Genomic DNA, 20616 nt, shown 5'->3' with positions numbered 1-20616 from the left:
CTTCTCATGATATCGATGGCCCTTCTCTTAGATAAGGGAACCATAAAAAAAAATCACCCAAATATAATGTCAGATACCATTGTATGTTATTATGAATGTAAATGAAATGTGTATAAGCTGTTTCTTTGTAGGACATCCTTCCTCCCGTCTTGGTCATGTTTGCTAAAATGTTTGATAAAGCTGCTTAAAGTGAATAGGGAGTTACAATATGTGAGCCAAGGGGAGTGTGATCATTTAAAACAAAAAAAAATTGGAATATGGTTTTGTCATTAGATCCAAAAATGACACAGTAATTATATGCAGTGCTACATAATGATTCTAACTGTAATTGCAGTATAATTTTGGGGGCATGCACATACACTCCACCTCCATCATAATTATTATGTTTAGATCATGTCACCTTGTGTTTCAAATTCTCCACTAATTCCTTGAGTTACAGACTCTTCAAATATGTAGATTCATTTAAACATATATAGTGCCCATGATACCTATCCGATCATCACAGGACCTGAACATATACATGAGTTATCAACAGAACACTAATAGCTATGCAAACACCTAATGTTGTGGAAAGTCAACCCTGTTCTACTCTGCTACTTCTTGGTCAATTTTACAAAAGTAAGAATGTCAGGGAAGGGATACCTTTTTTGCAACTTTTTGTGAGACAGAATAGTTTATACACTTTCCTATGTGATCTCGTCTCTTATCAGTGAAAAGGTCCATGTCACACAATGCAAAATGCTTTGACAAATGGAAGCGCCTTTTGCAGTTATTAATGGGAAGGAACATTCACACCGCTCGTTCTCAAGGCCAAAAGCCAGAGCCCTTTTAAGCACAAGCGACTATGATGGATAAGCATGGCTGTATGACAGCTTATCTCGTTTGCTATTCAGACCCCACTTCCACTCCATAAAGTGTCATGTTAATTGTGTGATATGAGCAAATGCTACATCCTTTGACAAACTTAAAATTATAAGGCATATAATTTGCAATGGTTAATTTTATGCATTAATGTGGTTAAACTACCCATAATGGGGGTGGGCCTCATCTAATCAGTTGAAGGCCTTAAGAATAAAGACTGAGGTTACCTAAAGAAAAACTTCTACCAGAGTTTCTAGGCTTCAGATTCAAGACTACAACAGCAACTCTTATCCAGCCTGAAATCTTGCCCTATAGATTTTAGACTTGCCAGCCTCCACAATCACATAAGCCCATTCTTTAAAATCTCTCCATCAATCCATCCATCCATCATTCTCTCTTCCCAACCCCCACCCTACCTATATATCTCCTATTGATTCTCTGGGGACTACTAATATAAGTTTATTCAGAAAAGTAAATATGCTGCTTACTGTCTTTGAAAAAAAAACAAATATTTTTTGTCTTTATTTATGACATTGGTAAATAACGAACCAATTCTTAGCTTTAAGATTACAAGAAACACCCTTTGTTAAAAACTTCATGAAACCAGCTGAGAATCAAGTTGACATATTGAGCTTTTGTACTTTGTATAAAACTACATTTAAGTATATATGATATATTTTCCATACCAACTAAGTTTGTGTACCTTCCATAGGACAAAGAGGATGTAAATACCAAGGAACTCGGTAATCACGACTCTCAGTTAATGACATCTGACTATTCTTCGTTGAGATATCACATATAAGGAAGTCCAGTCATTTTGCAGGAAACCAGTAGCATAATCATATTCTTATGTGTAACAATTACAAAAACAATGTTTTTAAAGCAGGGTGTGGATTATAATATTTCCCATTATAAGACTAGCTTTAGGTCTGTTAAACCCACAAGAAGCAGTTATTCCTAATAAACATCATTATTTCCACACCAGAAGACACACTTAAAAAAAAATCTTTATAAACAGCAAGTAAGTTACAATGGCTTTACTTTTAACTCTGGACTATATTCTATTAGAGTTATAAATATTGTATTAAAAATGGTATTTTATTATTTAATAACAGATTCATTCCAGAGAAAATGTTGAAATGATATATGTGAAATTAGTTTTTTTTCAGAAAAGCAAGTCTTTCTTGGAGGCATTCTCTAGACAAAGGTACTTACTAACAGCAGAGTCATAGGAGGTTGAATTGTGTTCCCCTCTCGTGAAGGGATATGGTGACAGGTAAGCGTGCATGCAGTTCTTGGACGGTGGCTGATTGGCTAGGAAGGAGAGCAAATGATGGTAGTTGTTATTGAGATGCTGAGTGAAGACTTCCTAACAAGAGACATACAGGACCTGGGACACACAAGCTAAATAAACTGTGGGTGGGAGCAACAGATTCAGAGAACTGATGAGTGGGGGGGGGGGGGGGGGGAACTCACATCAAGCAGCTCAGGGGACCTGGAAAGTAGATTCATCCAAAACATCTAGTTCATGACATAGTTCAATGCTGGGAATGCCCCTAATATCACCTTAAGATTAAAGGCACTACACTTCATTTATTTTCACAGCCATATTCTCCAGTTCCCAACATGATGCCTAGCACATAGTATTCAAAAAGTAATTGTTTTAAAACTCTAATAAACTTAGATTTACCCATTGTCAGCTCTGATTAATATAAAATGTATTCTATATTCTATTTTTAGGGAAAAGCTGGAAATGATAGGTCATACAAGCTAATAATTTAAATGCATTTTTAGTACTTGGAGAAAACACAAGAAAAAAACTTTTATGTTGTTGGAAAACTTGAAGCTTTCACTGTGTACCCTTTAAGGAGGAGTGAAATATTCTTTCTTTCTCTAAGTCCTTGGCAAAATCTTCCTCTTGCACAGTCTGACTTACTCTGCCAGAGTCTGAATGCTTTTCATTGGCAGATTCCATGCTCATTCTCCTCTCCAAAAGGACTACAAGATAGCCTACCAACTATTTCTTGCAAAATTCCATTTCATCATTACTTTGTTCCTTTCACATATGCCAACTTGCTGTCAGCTTGCTTACATCTTCCAAGATCTCATCTCTTTATTGTATATTATTTTATCATATAATCTTGACTAGTGTGTAAATGCCATATTTTGATATATCACAGGAGTATTGGATAAGGAGACTAATACTTTCAACCTACAATAACCTTGAGGGTAATAAATAGTTCTTTTATTGTTGAATGCAATAAGATAAAAGCTAGTTATTTTCAATGAATTTACTTTCAGAGATTAATATAATATAGGAAATACAGTGAAAAGAATGTACTGTATTTTTAACAAGCTATTCTACATCAAAAAGGAACTCTCAAGTTTCTATGAGAGAACACAGACATCAGAAGCCAGGCATTTCTTGATAATTCCCACTACCTTGGTTAAAGCCCAAACAGTGTGCTTTCATCCACCGCCGCTGGTAAGTAAGTTTCATTATAAAAAAAAAAAAAAAAAAAAAAAAAAAAAAAAAGATATTTTTTAACTTTAAAGCCACCAATATAAAATATCTGATCTCTATATCTTAATTTTTAAATTTGACATTTAAAGGGTTGATAGCCAAAAATAAAACTAATTTATTTGCAACACAGCAATAACAGACACAGCAATAATAGACAAGAAAAATACTATAGTTAATACCTAGTTTTTTGTTGTTGTTAGGGTAAGTGTATTTTAAATATGAGCAAGGAAACAGAAGATAATTCAGTTTTGCCATAAATATTCAGACCCCTATTTTAGGTTAGAAAATAAAATAATTATTCATATAGCCATTTCTACTTACTGAAAAAGAATCACTTCATGAATCTTTTGAAGACATTCTATCAGGATTCTACAGTTAAGAATCCAATCCTATCTTGTAAGTGATCTATACTAAATAAGAAGCTGCTCATTCTTATTTTAATGATGAGGGGAAATAAAGCTAAATTGCACTTACTGTACCAGAACTTCCAGATACTGGAATCATTCTCTTCCGCAATCCCATTAAACCAACATCTCCAGAAGAATCCTTCATGGTGGAAAGTGACATTCTCTATCTGTACAGAACACAAAGAAAGTAATTTGCCATCAACACAAAGCACATAACCTAAATTATCACATCCAGGAAAATATTACAACAATGGGTTTTATCCCAAATAATGATGGTCAGTAGCTTGCCACCTATCTCTTCTGTGAAGAAATAGGCACTCCACCACTATTCTCTGATTTCAAGAGGATACATAAGGCTACCCTCATCCCTACCAAGTACATCAGTATTTGGAAGAAGAAACGCACATTCTGTTCACCTGAACACTTCCCCACTTCAGTTGCAAGAAGCCAGTAATCCGATCCAAAAGCCACCAAAAAGAGTAAAACCCCCAAAGCACCAAAGAGAGCCCCAAAGAAGATGGCAATATTTAGTCTCATCTTCAAGCCACTGGTTTCCCTTTAAATAAACTTAGAAATTAAAAAAATGGCAGACACGTAGCTTCTCAATTAAAAAAAAAAATAAGAAAAATAAGAAAGATTTTTCGAGTAGGCAGGATCTTCTTTAGAAGCCTCTCCTAGCTCATGTTTTGGTGACTTCTCACTCGCACCCAGTGGGTGGATTTGTATTCCCTTTGCTCTCCCCTGGAGGGACTCCAGCCCAGCAGCTGAGAATGGCCAGCTATTTTAGGATACTGATTGAGGAGCTGTCTCTCTCCCGTGGGGATCAAAAAATAGCTGACCTTCCCCTGACTGTAGAGAGGAATATCAGGGGCTGGCTAGAATGACCATTTTTGCTGTTGGGTAATCCATAGAAGTGGAAAGAAGATGAAGTGGTATGAAGTCATTGGCAGTATTGGCCCAAAGTCTTAAGTGTCTGAACAAGCTCCTCAGTCTAGAATGACCATTACAACACCAAAGCCAAAGACACTTAAGACTCTCTTTGAAGACAGATAAAGAACAGCTATAAGGAACCACAAAGAGTTTTCTTGGATATAATTAAAGTTGTAATTAATTTCTTAATTCCTTTTGGATACTTTAGGGATACAAAATAATCTGCCGGTCAAGTGGTCTAACGTATCATGGAGTACAGCTCAAGTGTATAACCTAGACATTCAGATGTATACTTAAAAGATCAAGAAAAAAGTAACATAGGCTATTTAAAGTACAAAAAAGTACCTTCATGCTACCCACTCTATTGACATAAAAACAGCACTTTCTACAGCAGCTCCAATATCTTGTACAAGTTACTCCAAATAACCATCCCTAAAGTGAACCGAAGAAAAACAGAGTCCCAAAGTATATTGTTGTCTGGATTAAGATGAAAGAATCTGGTCTACTCTTTATTTTTGTTTCCTTCGTTTTAAATGTTCAACTTCGTCAAAACATCCTGGATTCTGATACAAACCACCTCATGAATCTATACTTTCTTCATGCCTTATCTCTATTGTTGTTTTCTTTTCATGTCTGAGTATACAAGAGAGTATTTTTAAGTACTTGTGTAGCATTTTAAACTTTGTACTGTCTCTATGGCTACTGTTTTTGGTTTTTCCTTCTAAATATATGTTCTCAACAATAATGTGAGTTAGTGCATCTTCTGAAGAGGCATCAGCTCTACCAGCTTCCTTCACCACTTCTGCTTGGTATGGGACAGATCCTTAAATACAGATTCACGGAGGGCAAAAGATGACTCTTCAGTAGGGAGGCAGGGCTTCTCCAGTTCTGGCTATATGTAGTCAGAGGTACCCGAAGGTCATGAATGGAATTCTAGGTCACAGAATCAGTGGCTGCGAGGGCTAAATGGAATTCAACACAACGCCTCAGCTGATTCCTTATCTAATGCTCAAATCTCTTTTGTAAGAACCCCCACGGCATGGAGCCATGCCATCTCTAGCCTGCTGTCTTGAAAGACATCAGGAATGTCCACACAGCCCAACCTTAAGTTCTGCCAAAAGCTGCTTTCCAAAAGTTTCCAGTATTAATCCTATTTGGTCCTCTGAGATTGCATAGCACAGGTGTGCAATCTTCTGTCATGTGACAGAATTTCCTGGTATTTTTCTGATGAAGAAGCAGTCATCTCAAGCCTCCTCAAACCAGAACTGCTACTGGACCCCTAAATTGAGGTCTTTTTCTTCTAAGCTAAACATCCTATTCTTTTAAACATCCCTTAGGTTGCCACAACTCCAAATTTCCCTGTTATTCTGGTTCTTTGCTACAATCTTCAAGGATTTGATTGAAGTGAGGCATAGTATAATCTTCTGCATAGAGCCTAGCACCTGAATACCACCACCTTTCTGATTTGGAGGCTGTGATAAGCAGAATAATAGTCTCCCAAAGATGTCCACACCCTAATCCTAACTGTAATCACATAATCTGTGAATAGGTTATGTGGCAATATCCTGGATTACACAGGTAGGCCCAATCTAATCACATGAACCCTTTAAAGTAGAGAATCTCTTCTAACAGAGTAGGAAGAGAAAGGAATGTGGCAAGAAAAAGAGTCAAAGAGTTGCTGGTTTGAAGGGGTCACAAGCCAAGTAATGTGGCTGGCTTCTAGTGCCTGGAAGAGGAAAGAACAGATTCCCCCTGGGCCCCTCCCCCACTAAGGAAGAAACATAGCTTTACCAACACCTTGATTTGGGAGGTTTCTGACCTCTGGAATTGTAGGGATAGTAAATTTGTATTCTTTTAAGTCACCAATTTTTTATTCATTTGTTGCAGCAACAATAAGAGACTAATACAGATGCTATTTGGTAATTAATGCAATATCAGATCAAATTAAGGGTTTTTGGGGGGGGTGGGGGGGAGGAAATACATCTTGAAGAAGTGCTTATTGAGAACTTGTGAGGGCCCAGGCATTTTGCCAGACATTAAGGTTACAGTACATAGGCCCTGACCTTGAGGAATTCATGCCCTAGTGGGAAAAAATAAATGATTCACTAGAATGAAGTACACAGAGGTTTAATAATGAGCTTTGGGCCAACCTGGACACATTCTCCTCCTTCCCAGCCCACCCCTCTCCCAGCGTCAGTGTGGTTGTGTAGTTGTGGTTGTGTAGTTGTGGTCGTAGACACCAACACTGCTCTTTGGAGAGGAGGAGGAATTTCTTCATGAAGATTTTATTTATTTTATTTATATCCCAAAGGTTTATGGTAAACATCTATGCATCAATACTAAATCTGTAACACACACACACATTAACAAACATACACACATACAAACAACTAGATTTTTTTAAGTAAGCAGGCAGGAGTGTGGAACTTTGTCATTGTTATAATTCATCTCAATTTTGGTCTTTGTCACACACAAAAATCATCTTTCTGGATTAGGTCCATCAACTAATGACATTTTCTCACCATTTCTGGTTTATCCAAAAATGCATAAGCATCATTATAAAAATGTGTTTATTAAATCAATTATGAGTAAGCAATCTAATTATTTCCACCATTCATTTGTGTGCATCTATTTGATATCACAGAGTACTTCTCACGTCATGAAACTAAACTGCTTTAGCCCCATTATCCCCAGTGCTTATCACAGTGCTTGACATGCAACAGGCACTAAAATAAAATAAAAATCAATTTGTATTAGGACACTTGGCTGAGATACAAGTCCATGACCTTCTGAGCCATCCAACTGGTAATCTGTCCCAGAAGAAAGCGCCCTGATCTGGCATGGCCTGTTCTTTGTGAAACCTGGAGGGATGGATTTTAGTGGGGTGTGTGTTTCCTCTTTTTGAGAATCTCCATTAGACTTTTACTGATAAATGCAATGAAACTTACTCTCCAGGGGTCAAAACATGTTTCCTTTCTTTAGAAAACTGGACCATTTGCTTGTCATTTGCCACTCCCCTAATTTTGCATGATTCTTAAAATATTTCCAAATACTTTTTTTAAGTTTATTTATTTTGAGAGAGAGCATGAGCTGCGGAGGGGCAGAGAATCCCAAGCAGGCTCTGTGCTGTCAGTGCAGAGCCCAACATGGGGCTTGAACTCACAAACCACAAGATCGTGACCTGAGCCCAAATCAAGAGCCGGATGCTTAACCGACTGAGCCACCCAGGCACCCGTGCAGCTTCCTCAGGTTCTTTCAGCAGCCTGAACAATTGTCCATGCACCAGGAAGACGCCTAAAAAGCTGCTGGGTTCTTATCATCTCCACGGATTTGGGCAGAGGGCCTCTTTTTCCCTTCACACTCTTTTCTGGTGAAAGGCCAAGAGATGAGGAGAAACAGACATACTCAGGCACCAACCCCAACCTGTAATACCCTGTAATAAAACCACTCCATTGCCTATCCTTTAGGTGGATATTGAATCTATTTTTATGTTGATATGATGATCACACTGAATCTGCAAGGCCACAAACCTAAGCATGGTATCTCAGGTTTGATCCTGTGGGAAAGCTGGATTTTCAAAAATGTGAACTGAAGTCAAAAGTAACAGCTGATATCCATGAGCATCTACCAGGTAGCAGATAGAAACCTAAGCACATTAATCCACTCAACAATCTTGAATACAGGACAACCTTCAGTAGACAGACTATGAAACAACCACTTTCTCTATGGGCGTCCACTCTCTTGAGCAGGAATCTTAGCATCTAAAAGTCTTTTTGGTGGTAGGAGTCAAAGATGGTCTAGGTCACATGAAAGATGGCCAGAGGTAAGCCAAGAGAGATCTGCTTGGAGTCTCACTGCCAAAGGCAATTCTCAATAATTAACGGGTTATGTTTCTACGTTTGGACCCTAGAGGTTACCCCTTTGTTATGATGCTCAATTGTTCTCTGTGCCCCCAAGGCTAAATGAGGAGGCTAGGTGGCTGAGTGCAGACTTAGGACCGGTCCTCCAGAATACAACAAACCTGGACACAAGAGCAGGAGCCAGCTCTCCCCCACTGGCAGTTTTCAGAATGAGGATTTCATTGAATTAAGAAGAGTGGGAATTGTCTTTCATAGAAGATGATTTGTGCTTGGGCAAATCACTCAAATCTCTGAGCTTTGGCTTCCCATACGGAAAAACAGGAACAATGCTTCAGAGGATAATTGGGGATATTAGGAAAGAGGACGTGTCAAATGAGTCGGTGGAATACCCACATTAGGTTTCTCTTCTATCCTGCCTTTAGCTGAAGACCATTTTTTGATGAAATTTTTTTAAAAAAAATCATAATACAAGATAAAACTCCCTCTGCTAGCATTCCAGATAGGACTCGGGTTTATTTCAACAGACTAATCTCTCAGCAAGTGCCCCTAGCCCTCCCCACACCCATATACATCATTCTTTCCCCTAGGCCACCTGCAGCATTTTTCCAAATCCTTGCCTATCCTGTTCCCTTCTGATTAGAACTCTCTTCTCTTCCACCTGTCTGATGAACTCTTCCTTAATCCACTCAACAAATACATAGCAAGTCCCTACTCTGTGTTACATGCTCTTGTGGGTGTTGAGTACTAGCAGTACTCTCCAAGAAGACTGTATTGTACAACCTATAACACTTTTCCGTATTTAATTACACTCTTGTCTTCTATAGGCACTTTTTGAATCCCTGCGTCTTGGGAAAACTTGGTTCAAGACATGTTTGCTCAATGAACAAATTAATAATGAATAAACAAATAAATGAAAGCCCCCCCCATAAAATATGCCCCATTATTCTTCAAAATGTTATCAAGAATGTTAGCCCCTGTATCTACAGTGCCTTCTTATGAAGACCAGGAGGAAATTTCTGAATACTGAAAGAAGTTGTGTTTCCATAGACCACTGCTGTTATTTTTAATCTTAGAGACACTATAAATTGTATCCTTTTGATAAATATTTATCAAATGCCTGTTTTAAGGCAGATTGCTGTGTCCCAGAATGATGGTAGTGAATAAAATGTGCTCTCTAACCTCAATGAGCTTATATTCTTATGACACCAAGAGTACTTCTGTCTCCACCCAGGTACCTGGAAAGCTCAGAGACAAATGTACAAAGGTGATGTCCCAGCTTCCCACACCCTTCCCAAGGTGCCTTCCTTAGTTTCCTTCCTGTGTGCCCCCGACTTTCTCTCCCACACACACTTGTTTAACATGTCATTTTATATATGTTTATGTAAGCTGCTTCAAGTACTTTTGAGAACAACATAAAGAATAAACAAGGAAACAAACATAGACACTTTGTGAAATCAGATATTAGAAGACATGATGTAACTGCCCCAGCCAAGAAAGCTGGTCTGGTTTTATTGTTCCATTCGAAAAGCTCCCTGAACTCTTTGGTTATCCCTGCCTTTTTCCTCTCATCCTGATCATTCTACTGTCACAATTTCATTTGGAGAGCCTCCTGACTTCGTGGAAATAACTTTCCTTTTAGAGTCTTTTGTCACTTAAAGAAATTGACAAAAACCTTTTTAATTTTTTTAATTAAAAAAAAGTTTAAAAATCAACCTTCTAAAATCTAGAGTATAGGAAGATCATTAGCACTCCAAGTTAGGGTGGTAAGTTTCCTTCTTGTTTTTTACAAGTTAAATAAAACTTGACAACCAAAGACTGGACAACTAAACAATTGAAGGCTTTGATCCACTATTTTGATCCAATGTCTTTTTTTTTTTTAAGTTAACTGTGTTTTTTTTTCAATTGGTAAATACACTGAAACTTAGCAGAAATCTCAAGTCATGATAATGAGCAAACATTCTTTTTTCTAAGGTCATAATTTCTAATCCTGATACTGTAATACTCTTAATTATCTCAAAATATCTAATTAAACTAAGCATTTTGAAAACAAAATTAATTCTGGTTCACTTTAGCTTAAAAATATTCAAGAATGACAATACCCAGGACCTAAAAATGGTAAACAAATTTGTAAAGAAATATGGGCCTACTTCAGAGATATTGTGAGTTTGGTTCTAGACCATGGCAATGAAATGAACAAATAACACAATAAAGCAAGCCAAATGAACTTTTTGGTTTCCCAGTTCGTATAAAGGTATATTACACTATACTGTGGTCTTGTAAATGCGCAAGAAGCATCATGTCTAAAAATACAATGTACATACCTTAATTAAAAGATACTTCATTGCAGGGTGCTTAAGTGGCTCAGTTGGTTGAGCATTTGACTTCAGCTCAGGTCATGAACTCACAGTTGGTGAGTTCCAGCCCCGCTTCAGATCCTTTGCCCCTCTCTTGCTCTTTCCCCCTCCCCTGCTCACACTCTCTCAAAAATAAATAAAACATTAAAAAAATATGCTGACATATGCTGATCATTATCTGGGATTTCACATCTTGGTTATCTTTTAAGTAAGTTGGAGGGTCTTGTCCCCATGTTGATGGCTGCTGACTGATCAGGGTGGTTTGCTGAAGGCAATTTCTTAAAATATGACAACAATAAAGTTTGCCACTGGGATTGATTCTTCCTGTCACAAGTGATTTCTCTGTAGCAGGCGATGCTATTTGATAGTATTTCATCCAGAGTAGAACTTCTTTCAAAACTGGAATCCAGCTTCTCAAACTGCAGCTGTTGCTTTATCAACTAATTTTATGTGATATTCTAAGTCCTTTGTTGTCATTTCAACCATCTTCACAGTATCTTCACCAGGAGTAGATTCATCTGGAAAAAACAACAAAACAAAACAAAACAAAACAAAACAAAACAAAACAAAACAAAACAAACACTTTCTTAGTTCATCCATAAGAAGTAACTCCTCATCCATCAAAGTTTTATCATGATATCATGATATTGCAAAGTTTTATCATTGATATACAATTCAAGTATAATAATAATGAAAACGTTTGAAAGATTGTGAGAATTACCAAAATCTGACACAGAGACATGCAGTGAGCAAATATTATTGGAAAAATGGCACCAACAGACTTATTCGATGTAGGGTTGCCACAAAGCACCAATTTGTAAAAAACCACCATGTCGTTAAAGCACAATAAAGTATACTCCAATAAAACAAAGTATGCCTGTATATAAATCAAACTCTCACAAACTTCTATAGACTGAGAATCCATTTTCCAAAAAAAACTGGAATGGTTTTCTAGAGACTTGGGGTTGAATTCTTTTTTGTCATGGAATAATATAGATCCACAATATTTATCTGCCATTCAAAAACCTCTGAAAACCAAAAGCTGTTGGTAAAACAGACCTAATGGGCATAAGGGTATATATAAATTATAGTGTGAATTTCTCATGTATTTTATTGCAGAAGTATGAATGTGTTTGATTACAGGGCTCCCCAGCTTACAATGGGGGTATTAGGTAATATATAACATATTACTTTTCCAAAATCCCCAAAATTATGACTTCTAAACACATCTGGTCCTAAGGGTTACAGTAAGGGACTGTGGGACCACAGCCCTAAACATAAGACAACAGACCTGAAACATCAATTGCTTCCCTATGATCATTAACGAAACAGATTGTTACTGCCAGTGAAACATCGCCATCCGTCTCTGTGACTCTACTGACCTTTTTAAGTTCTGTTTTTATAATGGTTCTTGGTTCTTGTGTGTGTTCCTCCTGACTACTCTCCCATCCACCAAGATGACAACAGGACCACATCCTGTAGTTTTAAGAGATTATTCACAGGCCTTCTCATCTTACACATAGTATGTAACAACAAATAAACTCACTGGACATTATTAGTGGTTCTGTTTTTGTTTACTGCTACACCCCCACCAGCTTGAGGTAGGTGCTCGGGAAAAACTTAACTAACCAAATAAATAAGCCAGCAATCTTATGGAGGTGAACTGAATTGGGTTGAACACTGCCATCTGCTGGCCACAGGTAAAATTTGCATTCTCTGGTCCACTATGGTCAGTTGTGGGAATTTTTATATAATACAAATATTCTATAATACAAATACAAGATTCGCTATTTTCACAATAGTATTTGATGCTGATCAGCCTTTACTAAGATGGCTCCACCAAAGTACCAAGGCCCTGATGAACAGCCTACACTGAACGCAACTGCAGCAAGATCCATTGCCTCACTCACCTCAATAATTTAGGCAGTTAGTATTCCATTAAATCGAGAGCTACTTACTTACTTACACAAGTAACTCACACAAAGGGGATTATATTACAATGACATCCTTTACTTTGAAAGGGAGTTCACTATCTAGCTTCATAGAGCTCCATAAGGAACTCTATTAGTGAACTTAAGTGCATCACCTCCTGAAAGAGGTAAAAAACTGAGAACTTATTTGTTAAAAACCTGCCTTCAACTGCAATCAAAACATAATAAACAATTTCAAAAACAAAACAGTGGACTAAAGGGGAAATATTTTTGATTTGTAAAACTAGAAATCAAACAGATATAACTTATCAGAATGTATCTATTATACAAATATACATCTTAAAGAATTGCTACCTTGAATTTACTCATCCCTTTGTTTCCTTGCAATTCTCTCTTGAGGGTACATGCTTCACTCCACATGCCAGAAACCTGTGAATAAAAAGTTTCCCTTCTCCTGTCCCTCAGTTGTGAAAGTGCTTTCCATGAATCTTGTGTGCCATGATTTGAATCTTCATATAGAGAAAGACATGTTTGTCTTGGCTCTGGGGTGTGTTGCCTTGTCCTTCCACACCTTGGCCACTGGTCTTCTTTCTCAGTAAAAATGAAGATGGTCTTTTCATTCCCACTTCAGATGACTTTCCCAAAGCAAGAGGCTCAAATGGGCTCAGCGTCTGCAAGCCAGTTCTGTGCCCCAAAGGAAAGACAATCCAATCCAGGAGTAAGAGAGTGCAGGGTGGGGAGACACATCCATGTGACCTTTGTGCTACCAAGTCTCAAAGAGGAGAAATAGCTGGTGTTGCATTGGTGTGAAAATACAGTCAGAAGCTGTCCAGGGAGAGGCCACTGTCTGCAGCACTGTTAAAGGTGCGGGTGGTTTCTGCATGGAGGGCTGCACAGACTTCTCTTCATGTTTTGCTCAGCCAAGTCCTTTAAGTTCTGTAGATTTAATTCCATAGGAAGTATGGGGTAAGCACTTGAAAATCAGGACATATCAGGATACTCAAATAACACAACAGCTAAATAACAAAAATGACCACAGTGACAAATTAATAGCACCCAGCACTTACGTAGTGCTGGCTCTGTTCTAAGCACCGTTCTAAGTGCTTATTAACGCATTTAAACTTCACAATAACCCACTGTAATAAGTGGTATGATTTCCCCTATTTTATCAATAAGGAAACTGAGGCATCTCTCCATGGCAGGGTTTCTTATTATGCTTGTTTGTGTGCCCCCCAAAATTCATATGTTGAATCCTTAACCCCATTGTGACTTTCTTTGGATATAGTACTTGTTAGGAGGTAATTAGGATAAAATGAGGTCATGAGGGTGGGACCCTAAAGTGTTACCCCAGAACATAAAACTAAAGCCAGGAGTTAGATGCTCTTTGCAGACTGCAGTTCAATAGCAGTTGTGAAAGAATTATAGCAATGTAAAAAAAAAAAAAAAAAAAAAAAAGGAGTAAGTTCCATTTTCATCTTGGAAGTGTAGAAACTGGAAGGAACATTCTGCCACCCTTTCTACAAACAAAAGGTTAGACAAACTTTAAATGAATAGCTTTTCTTGAACCCATGAGAGAATTGAGATCTCAGGTAAACAACTAACCAATCTGTATCGCTTGGGAAAGACACATGCCTCCAGGAAGAAAAAGGACCCATGCATATATAGTGGATCATGCTGACTGGCATGTAAGTTAGCTACAAATTCCTTATGAATTGCTACAGGCCAAGTGTGGCTAGCATAAAGATCTACCCATACACAGGGGGATTCCTATCAATTTGTTTCCATCAACAAACTCTTCCAGGTATTTCCAAAGACTGGGGAGAATCTCCATCCTCTCCTACCTCAGTATTGCCTGAGGCATCAGAAAAGTAGCCACTGCCAAACTCTACTGATAACTCTCCCGTGGAACAAAAGCCTAAATCCGAATGGAGAAGAGCAACAAAATTGTCACCTTAGGGCATTAGAGAAAACCCTTTGTAGCTGAGAAAAACAAAAGGGTTTTTTGTGTGTGTGTGTGTGTTTTGTGGTGTGTGTGTGTGTGTGTGTGTGTGTGTGTGTTTTAAGCAAGAAAAAAAAGGAGGTAAAAAGAAAGGAAGGAAAGAAGGAAGCAAAGAAGAAACTTTACCCCAAGAGAGAAGCAGGAGTAAGTAGAGTGTGCAGGATTGATAGAACAGTGAGGATATTCTGCATGATAGTATAATGCTGGATACATGCCTTTATGCATTTGTCCAAACTCGCAGACTGTACAACACAAAATGTAAACCATGGGCTTCGTGTGACCATGATGGGTCAATGCAAGTTCATTGATTATAACAAATATAAACTGTGGCACAGGATACTGATAATAGGGCAGGCTCTGCGTGTGTGGAGGCAGGGGATATGTAGGAACTCTTTATGTTCCATTTATTTTTTCTACTAACCTAAAACTGATCTGAAAAATAAAGTCTATTAAAGAAATCTCTCTCCCTAAGTGAGGAACTAGAATATGTGGTGTCAGGCCTAGCATACAGCAGAATGAAAATGTGAACACTTGTGAAGGCCACACCCCAAGCCTCAGGTTCACAGAGCCTGGCTAAGACATAGTCAGAACATCAGAGAATGCTCCCCTCCCCTGCCAGCCACCCACAAGCTAACACGCGTCCAAGTAGAAATAACAGTGGAAAATACCTAGGAATTCCAAGAGAAATATGCTCTCTGAGGGACCGTGCAAAGCTGGCCAAGAGGACAGCAGATATAATAGGAAAACCCTCTAGCAAACTATGTGGAATTTCAGGTAGCTCTAGAGTAGTGTTTCCTAACTTTGGCACTACTGACATTATGTGCTGGATCATTTTTTGTTGTGGGTGCCGTCCTGTGAGGTGCAAGATGTTCAGCATTATCTCTGGTCTCTACTCACCAGAGGCTAGTAGCAATAGTCCCAGGCAGTCCCAAATGTCCCCCAGAAAGCAAAATCATCCTCAGCTGAGAACCCCTGCACTCAAGACCATGAAGTCTATGGTACAGAGAGGGTAACCAGCAAAGTAATTACTGAGGGTAACTGGGCAACAACAAACTTCCAGCCCAGTCAAGCTCCTGACTAGATTAACACACACCTTCACACTGAAGGATCAGCAGAAGGGAAGTTGTGCTCACCTCCAAGTATATAAGCAAAATGCACATATATATTTATATTTATCTCACTAACTAGTGTCCTATACAACATGCCAAGCATTTAACAAAAATATTACAGAACATGTGAAAAGCAAGAAGAAAATGGAGCCTGAGTTCCCCTTCCAAAGTGGCAGCTTGAGGAGCTCCATGGACCCATTCCCCAATAACACAAGCATAACTGGTAAAAGCTATTTAAAACACTCAACCATTTACAGTCTGAGGAAATTGTCCTAAAGGACAATTACATAAACCAATGTAGAAACATTTAGTCAAAAATCTACTAAAAATTTGATACAAACAGCAAGAGTTCTTGACATTTGAGACATGGCCCACCCCCTTCCTCCCCTTCTCACAAAATACACAAAAATTTAATTCACTATGGATCAAAGGCCTAAACTGAAGAGCTGAAGTATAAAGTTCTTAGAAAAAAAGTGAGCATAAATATTCATAACCATGGATTAGGCAATATCATTTTAGATATTACAACAAAAGCAAAAGCAATTAAGAGACAAAAAATAAACTGGACATCCTCAAAGTTAAAAACTATTGTTCATCAAAGAACACTATCAAGAAAGTGAAAAGACAACCTGTAGAATAGGATATTAATAATACACATATCCATATGGAGATATAATAATAATCTGTATAAGAGATTTACATCTAGAATATATAAGGAACTTTTACAATTCAATGATAAAAAGACAACCCAATTTAAAAATGGACAAAGTACCTGAACAGACATTTCTCCAAACAAGATATGCAAACAGCAAAAAGGCACATAAAAAGATGCGCAACAGTGTTGACCATGAGGAAAATGTAAATCCACACAACTACCATTAACTAATAAATGTTTGAGGACATGGAGAAATTAGAACTTCGATCCACTGCAGGTGGTAATATAAAACAATATAGCCACTTTTGAAAACAGTTTGACAGTTCTTCTGATGTTTAAACATAGAGTTACCACGAGCCATTCTACTTCAAGAAAAATAGAAACATGTATATACACAAAAATTTGTACACAAATGTTCATAGCAGTATTAAACCTGTATTATCCCCAAATTGGAACAAATCCAAATGTCTATTAATCAATGAATGGATAAATAAAATGTGGTCTATCCACACAATGAATGTCATTGGCATCCATGCTACCATAAGGACAAATCTTGAAATCAATATTAATAGAAGCTAGTCACAATGGAACACATATTGCATAATTCTATTTATTATGAAATGTCCAGAATAGGCAAATACATAGAGGTAGAAAGTAGATTAGTAGCCTCCTGGGGCCTAGGAGGGTTGGGGGTTTGCAGGGTGATGTCTAAGATGTACAGGTTGTCTTTTCAGGATGACTACAATATTCTAAAAGTAAGTTTTGTGTTTTTAAATTTATGTATTTATTTTGAGAGAGAGAAGGAAGAGCAGGGGAGGAGCAGAAAGAGAGGAGAGAAAGAATCCCAACCAGGCTCCTTTCTGTCAGTGTGGAGATCGTCCCACGAGCCACTGAGACCATGACATGAGCTGAAATCAAGAGTCGACCTCTTAACCAATTGAGCCACCCAGACATCCCTAACCTAAAATTGATTGTGGTGATGATTGCACTATCCCATGAGTATTCTAAAAGCTCTTGAATTGTAGGTGTTAAATAGGCGAATGGTATAATATGTGAATTACCTTTTTTTTTTTTTTAAAATTTTTTTTTTTTTTTTTTTTTTTTTCAACGTTTATTTATTTTTGGGACAGAGAGAGACAGAGCATGAACGGGCGAGGGGCAGAGAGAGAGGGAGACACAGAATCGGAAACAGGCTCCAGGCTCTGAGCCATCAGCCCAGAGCCTGACGCGGGGCTCGAACTCACGGACCGCGAGATCGTGACCTGGCTGAAGTCGGACGCCCAACCGACTGCGCCACCCAGGCGCCCCGTGAATTACCTTTTAAGAATGTTGTTGTAAAAGAAAAAACAAAGTCTGAAGAGACAAAATAATCATCATAATCAAGCCCAGACATAACCCAGATGTTGAATCTATCATAATAAGGAATTAAAATAACAGATAAATATGTTAAAGATTATAATGGAAAAGGTAGACATTTAAGACTTGATATACATCTTCAGCAGAGATATGTAAACTATAAGACAGAACTGAATGCAAATCTAGACATCAAAACACAGTAGATGAAGATTGCCTTTATCAAATTCATCAGCATACGAAACACAGCCAAGGAAAGAAACATTGAACTTAAAGACAGATCAATAGAGATTACCCAAGTTGAAACGCAAAAAGAAAAAAGAGAAAAAAATAAAAATAAACAGAACACACCATTCAAAGTCTGATGGGCAGTAATAAATGGGTCTATGTATCACTGGAGTCCCAGCAGTAGAAGACAGAGAATGGGGCAGAAGAAATATTTGAAAAATAATGGCTGAGAATTTTCCTAAATTGGAGATATACCAAACAACAGATCCAAGAAACTCAGAGAATATCAAGCAATATTAATACCAAAATAGAAAAAAAAAAAAAATAGACCTACCATATTCAAACTGCTGAACATAAAAGACAAAGATAAAAATCCTAAAGGCAGCCACAGAAAAGAAGGCAAATTACCCAGAGGTTTAAGAGTTACAACAACTTTTCATTAGAAAACACAAGGGATGAAAAAACATGGAGTGAAATCTTTTAAGTGCTGGAAGAAGAAAAACCCACATGCCATACCAGAATTCTATACTTTTTAAAAGTGAAGGAAAAGGGGCCCCTAGGTGGCTCAGTCTGTTGAGCCTCTGACTCTTGATTTTGGCTCAGGTCATGATTTCACAGTTCTTGAGTTTGAGCCCTACATCTGTGCTGACAGTGCAGAGCTGCTTGGGATTCTCTCTCTCTCTTCCCCTCCCCTGCTTGCGCGCACTCTCTCTCAAAATAAATAAATACATAAACAAACAAACAAACATGAAAGAAACAAGCAAACAAACACGGGAATGTACTGTGAAATCCATTCAATAGGGTTTCTCAAAAACCTATGAACAGGATTCTAAGGGATGAAGTAAAATTTTAAAGGTGAAACAAACAAACAAACAAACAAGTTCTACTCCTTGAATATGTTCAGAGTTAGAAATCCACTGGCAACAGGTCTACTTAAAGGGCATTTGGCTAAAAGGTGAAGTATGTGAGAAGTTACCAGAAATCTCCTTGGCTAAATTCCTCAGGGTATGATTGATCTAAAGGTAACAAATGTCAAGAAGCACCTTGAGAATATGTAGGAGATAAATTCAGAAGAGGATCATTTAAAATAAGTAAAGTGATAATGGGGCACCTGGATAGCTGTCAGTTAAGCATCCAACTTCAGCTCAGGTCATGATCTTGCAGTTTGTGGGTTCAAGTCCCACATTGGGCTTTGTACTGACAGTGCTCTCTTTCCCTCTCTCTCTCTCAAAATAATAAACTTTTTAAAAAGTTAAGTTTAAAAAATAAGTAAAAGGAAGGAAAGTTTTAAAAAGTTTAACAAATAAATAAAAGGAAGGAAAATTAAGACTTTTCATACAATATAGAGAATTCAGTGCCAGCAGACCTACATTTATAAGAAATGTGAAAGGAAGTTCTTCAAGAAAAGAGAATGTGATATGGATTAGAAAATTGGTTCCAAAGAAAGAAATTAAAATTGTTCTTCCTTTAGTGTCCTAAAATGTTAAGCTTAGATTGTTGATTTTAGATCTTTCTTCTGATACATGCATTGAATGTTATAAATTTCCCTCTGAGTGCCACAATTGTTCTATTTCACAATTCTGAGAAGTTGCATTTTTATTTAGTTGAAAATATTTTTTAATATCTTGTAAGACTTCATCTTTGACCCATGTGCTACTTAAAAGTATGTTGTTAGGGGTGCCTGGGTGGCTCAGTTAAGCGTCTCTTAACTTTGGCTCAGATCCTGATCTCAGTTCGTGGGTTTGAGCCATGTCAGGATCTGCGCTGACAGTATGGAGCCTGCTTGGGATTCTCTCTCTCTCCTTCTCTCTCTGCCCCCACTCCCTTGAAATAAATAAATAAACTTAAAAAAATGTATGCTGTTTATTTTCAAGGGTGTTGAAAATCTGGTAATTTTGTTATCAATTTCTAGTTTAAATCCGTTGTGCATACTTTTTTATTTTTCTAAAGTTGTTAAGGTATATATTAAGGCCCAGAATGTGGCCTCTTGGTGAATGTCAATGCAAACCTGAGATGAATGGGTATTCTGCAATGCTAGATGAAGTATTTCATAAATGTCAATTAGATTCCCTTGAATGTCGTTGTTGTTCTTTGGTTTTCTGCATTTTTAATATACAGCTCATGTAGGGTTTTTAGTACTTATCCTGCTTGGTGTTCTCTGAGTCTTTTGTGGTATGGTCTCTGTCATCCATTTTGGGAAATTCTAGACCATTGTTACTTCAAATAATAATTCTCTTTCTTCTTCCTCTGGTATTCCAATTATGCATATCACATACTTTTTGAAATCGTCCCAACGGTCTTCAATATTCTGATATATTTTTAAAATTCATTATTTTTTTATCTTTGCTTTTCACTTTGGGCATTTTTTACTGACCTATCTTCAAACTCAAGGATTCTTTCCTGAG

The 20616-nt window shown here is 37.6% G+C and overlaps 1 protein-coding gene and 1 long non-coding RNA gene across 4 annotated transcripts in view; both read right to left on the bottom strand.

Annotated features, from left to right (window-relative positions):
- TMEM182 (transmembrane protein 182) overlaps positions 1 to 4529 on the bottom strand; it is a 53737-nt gene extending 49208 nt beyond the window's left edge. The window contains exons 1-3 of one of the 2 annotated variants that reach the window (XM_086701443.1): positions 4198 to 4529; positions 3860 to 3959; positions 2077 to 2175 (exon numbers count right to left, since the gene is read on the bottom strand). In XM_086701443.1, coding sequence (XP_086557569.1) covers positions 2077 to 2175; positions 3860 to 3959; positions 4198 to 4329 — 331 coding nt within the window. In that variant the 5' untranslated portion in view covers positions 4330 to 4529. The remainder of the gene's footprint in view (positions 1 to 2076; positions 2176 to 3859; positions 3960 to 4197) is intronic. The other variant, XM_025932521.2, reaches the window with a different exon arrangement.
- A 2462-nt stretch (positions 4530 to 6991) lies between these two features.
- Positions 6992 to 20616, bottom strand: part of LOC147582570 (uncharacterized) — a 21592-nt gene continuing 7967 nt past the window's right edge. Inside the window, exons 3-4 of one of the 2 annotated variants that reach the window (XR_015249295.1) lie at positions 13222 to 13803; positions 6992 to 11454 (exon numbers count right to left, since the gene is read on the bottom strand). This is a non-coding gene — a long non-coding RNA (uncharacterized LOC147582570). The remainder of the gene's footprint in view (positions 11455 to 13221; positions 13804 to 20616) is intronic. The other variant, XR_015249294.1, reaches the window with a different exon arrangement.

Source organism: Puma concolor, chromosome A3, assembly GCF_028749965.1.
Source record: "Puma concolor isolate L17-30 chromosome A3, mPumCon1.1.hap2, whole genome shotgun sequence".
NCBI classification, from domain to species: Eukaryota; Metazoa; Chordata; class Mammalia; order Carnivora; family Felidae; genus Puma; species Puma concolor.
This window is presented reverse-complemented; position numbering and strand designations above follow the sequence as displayed.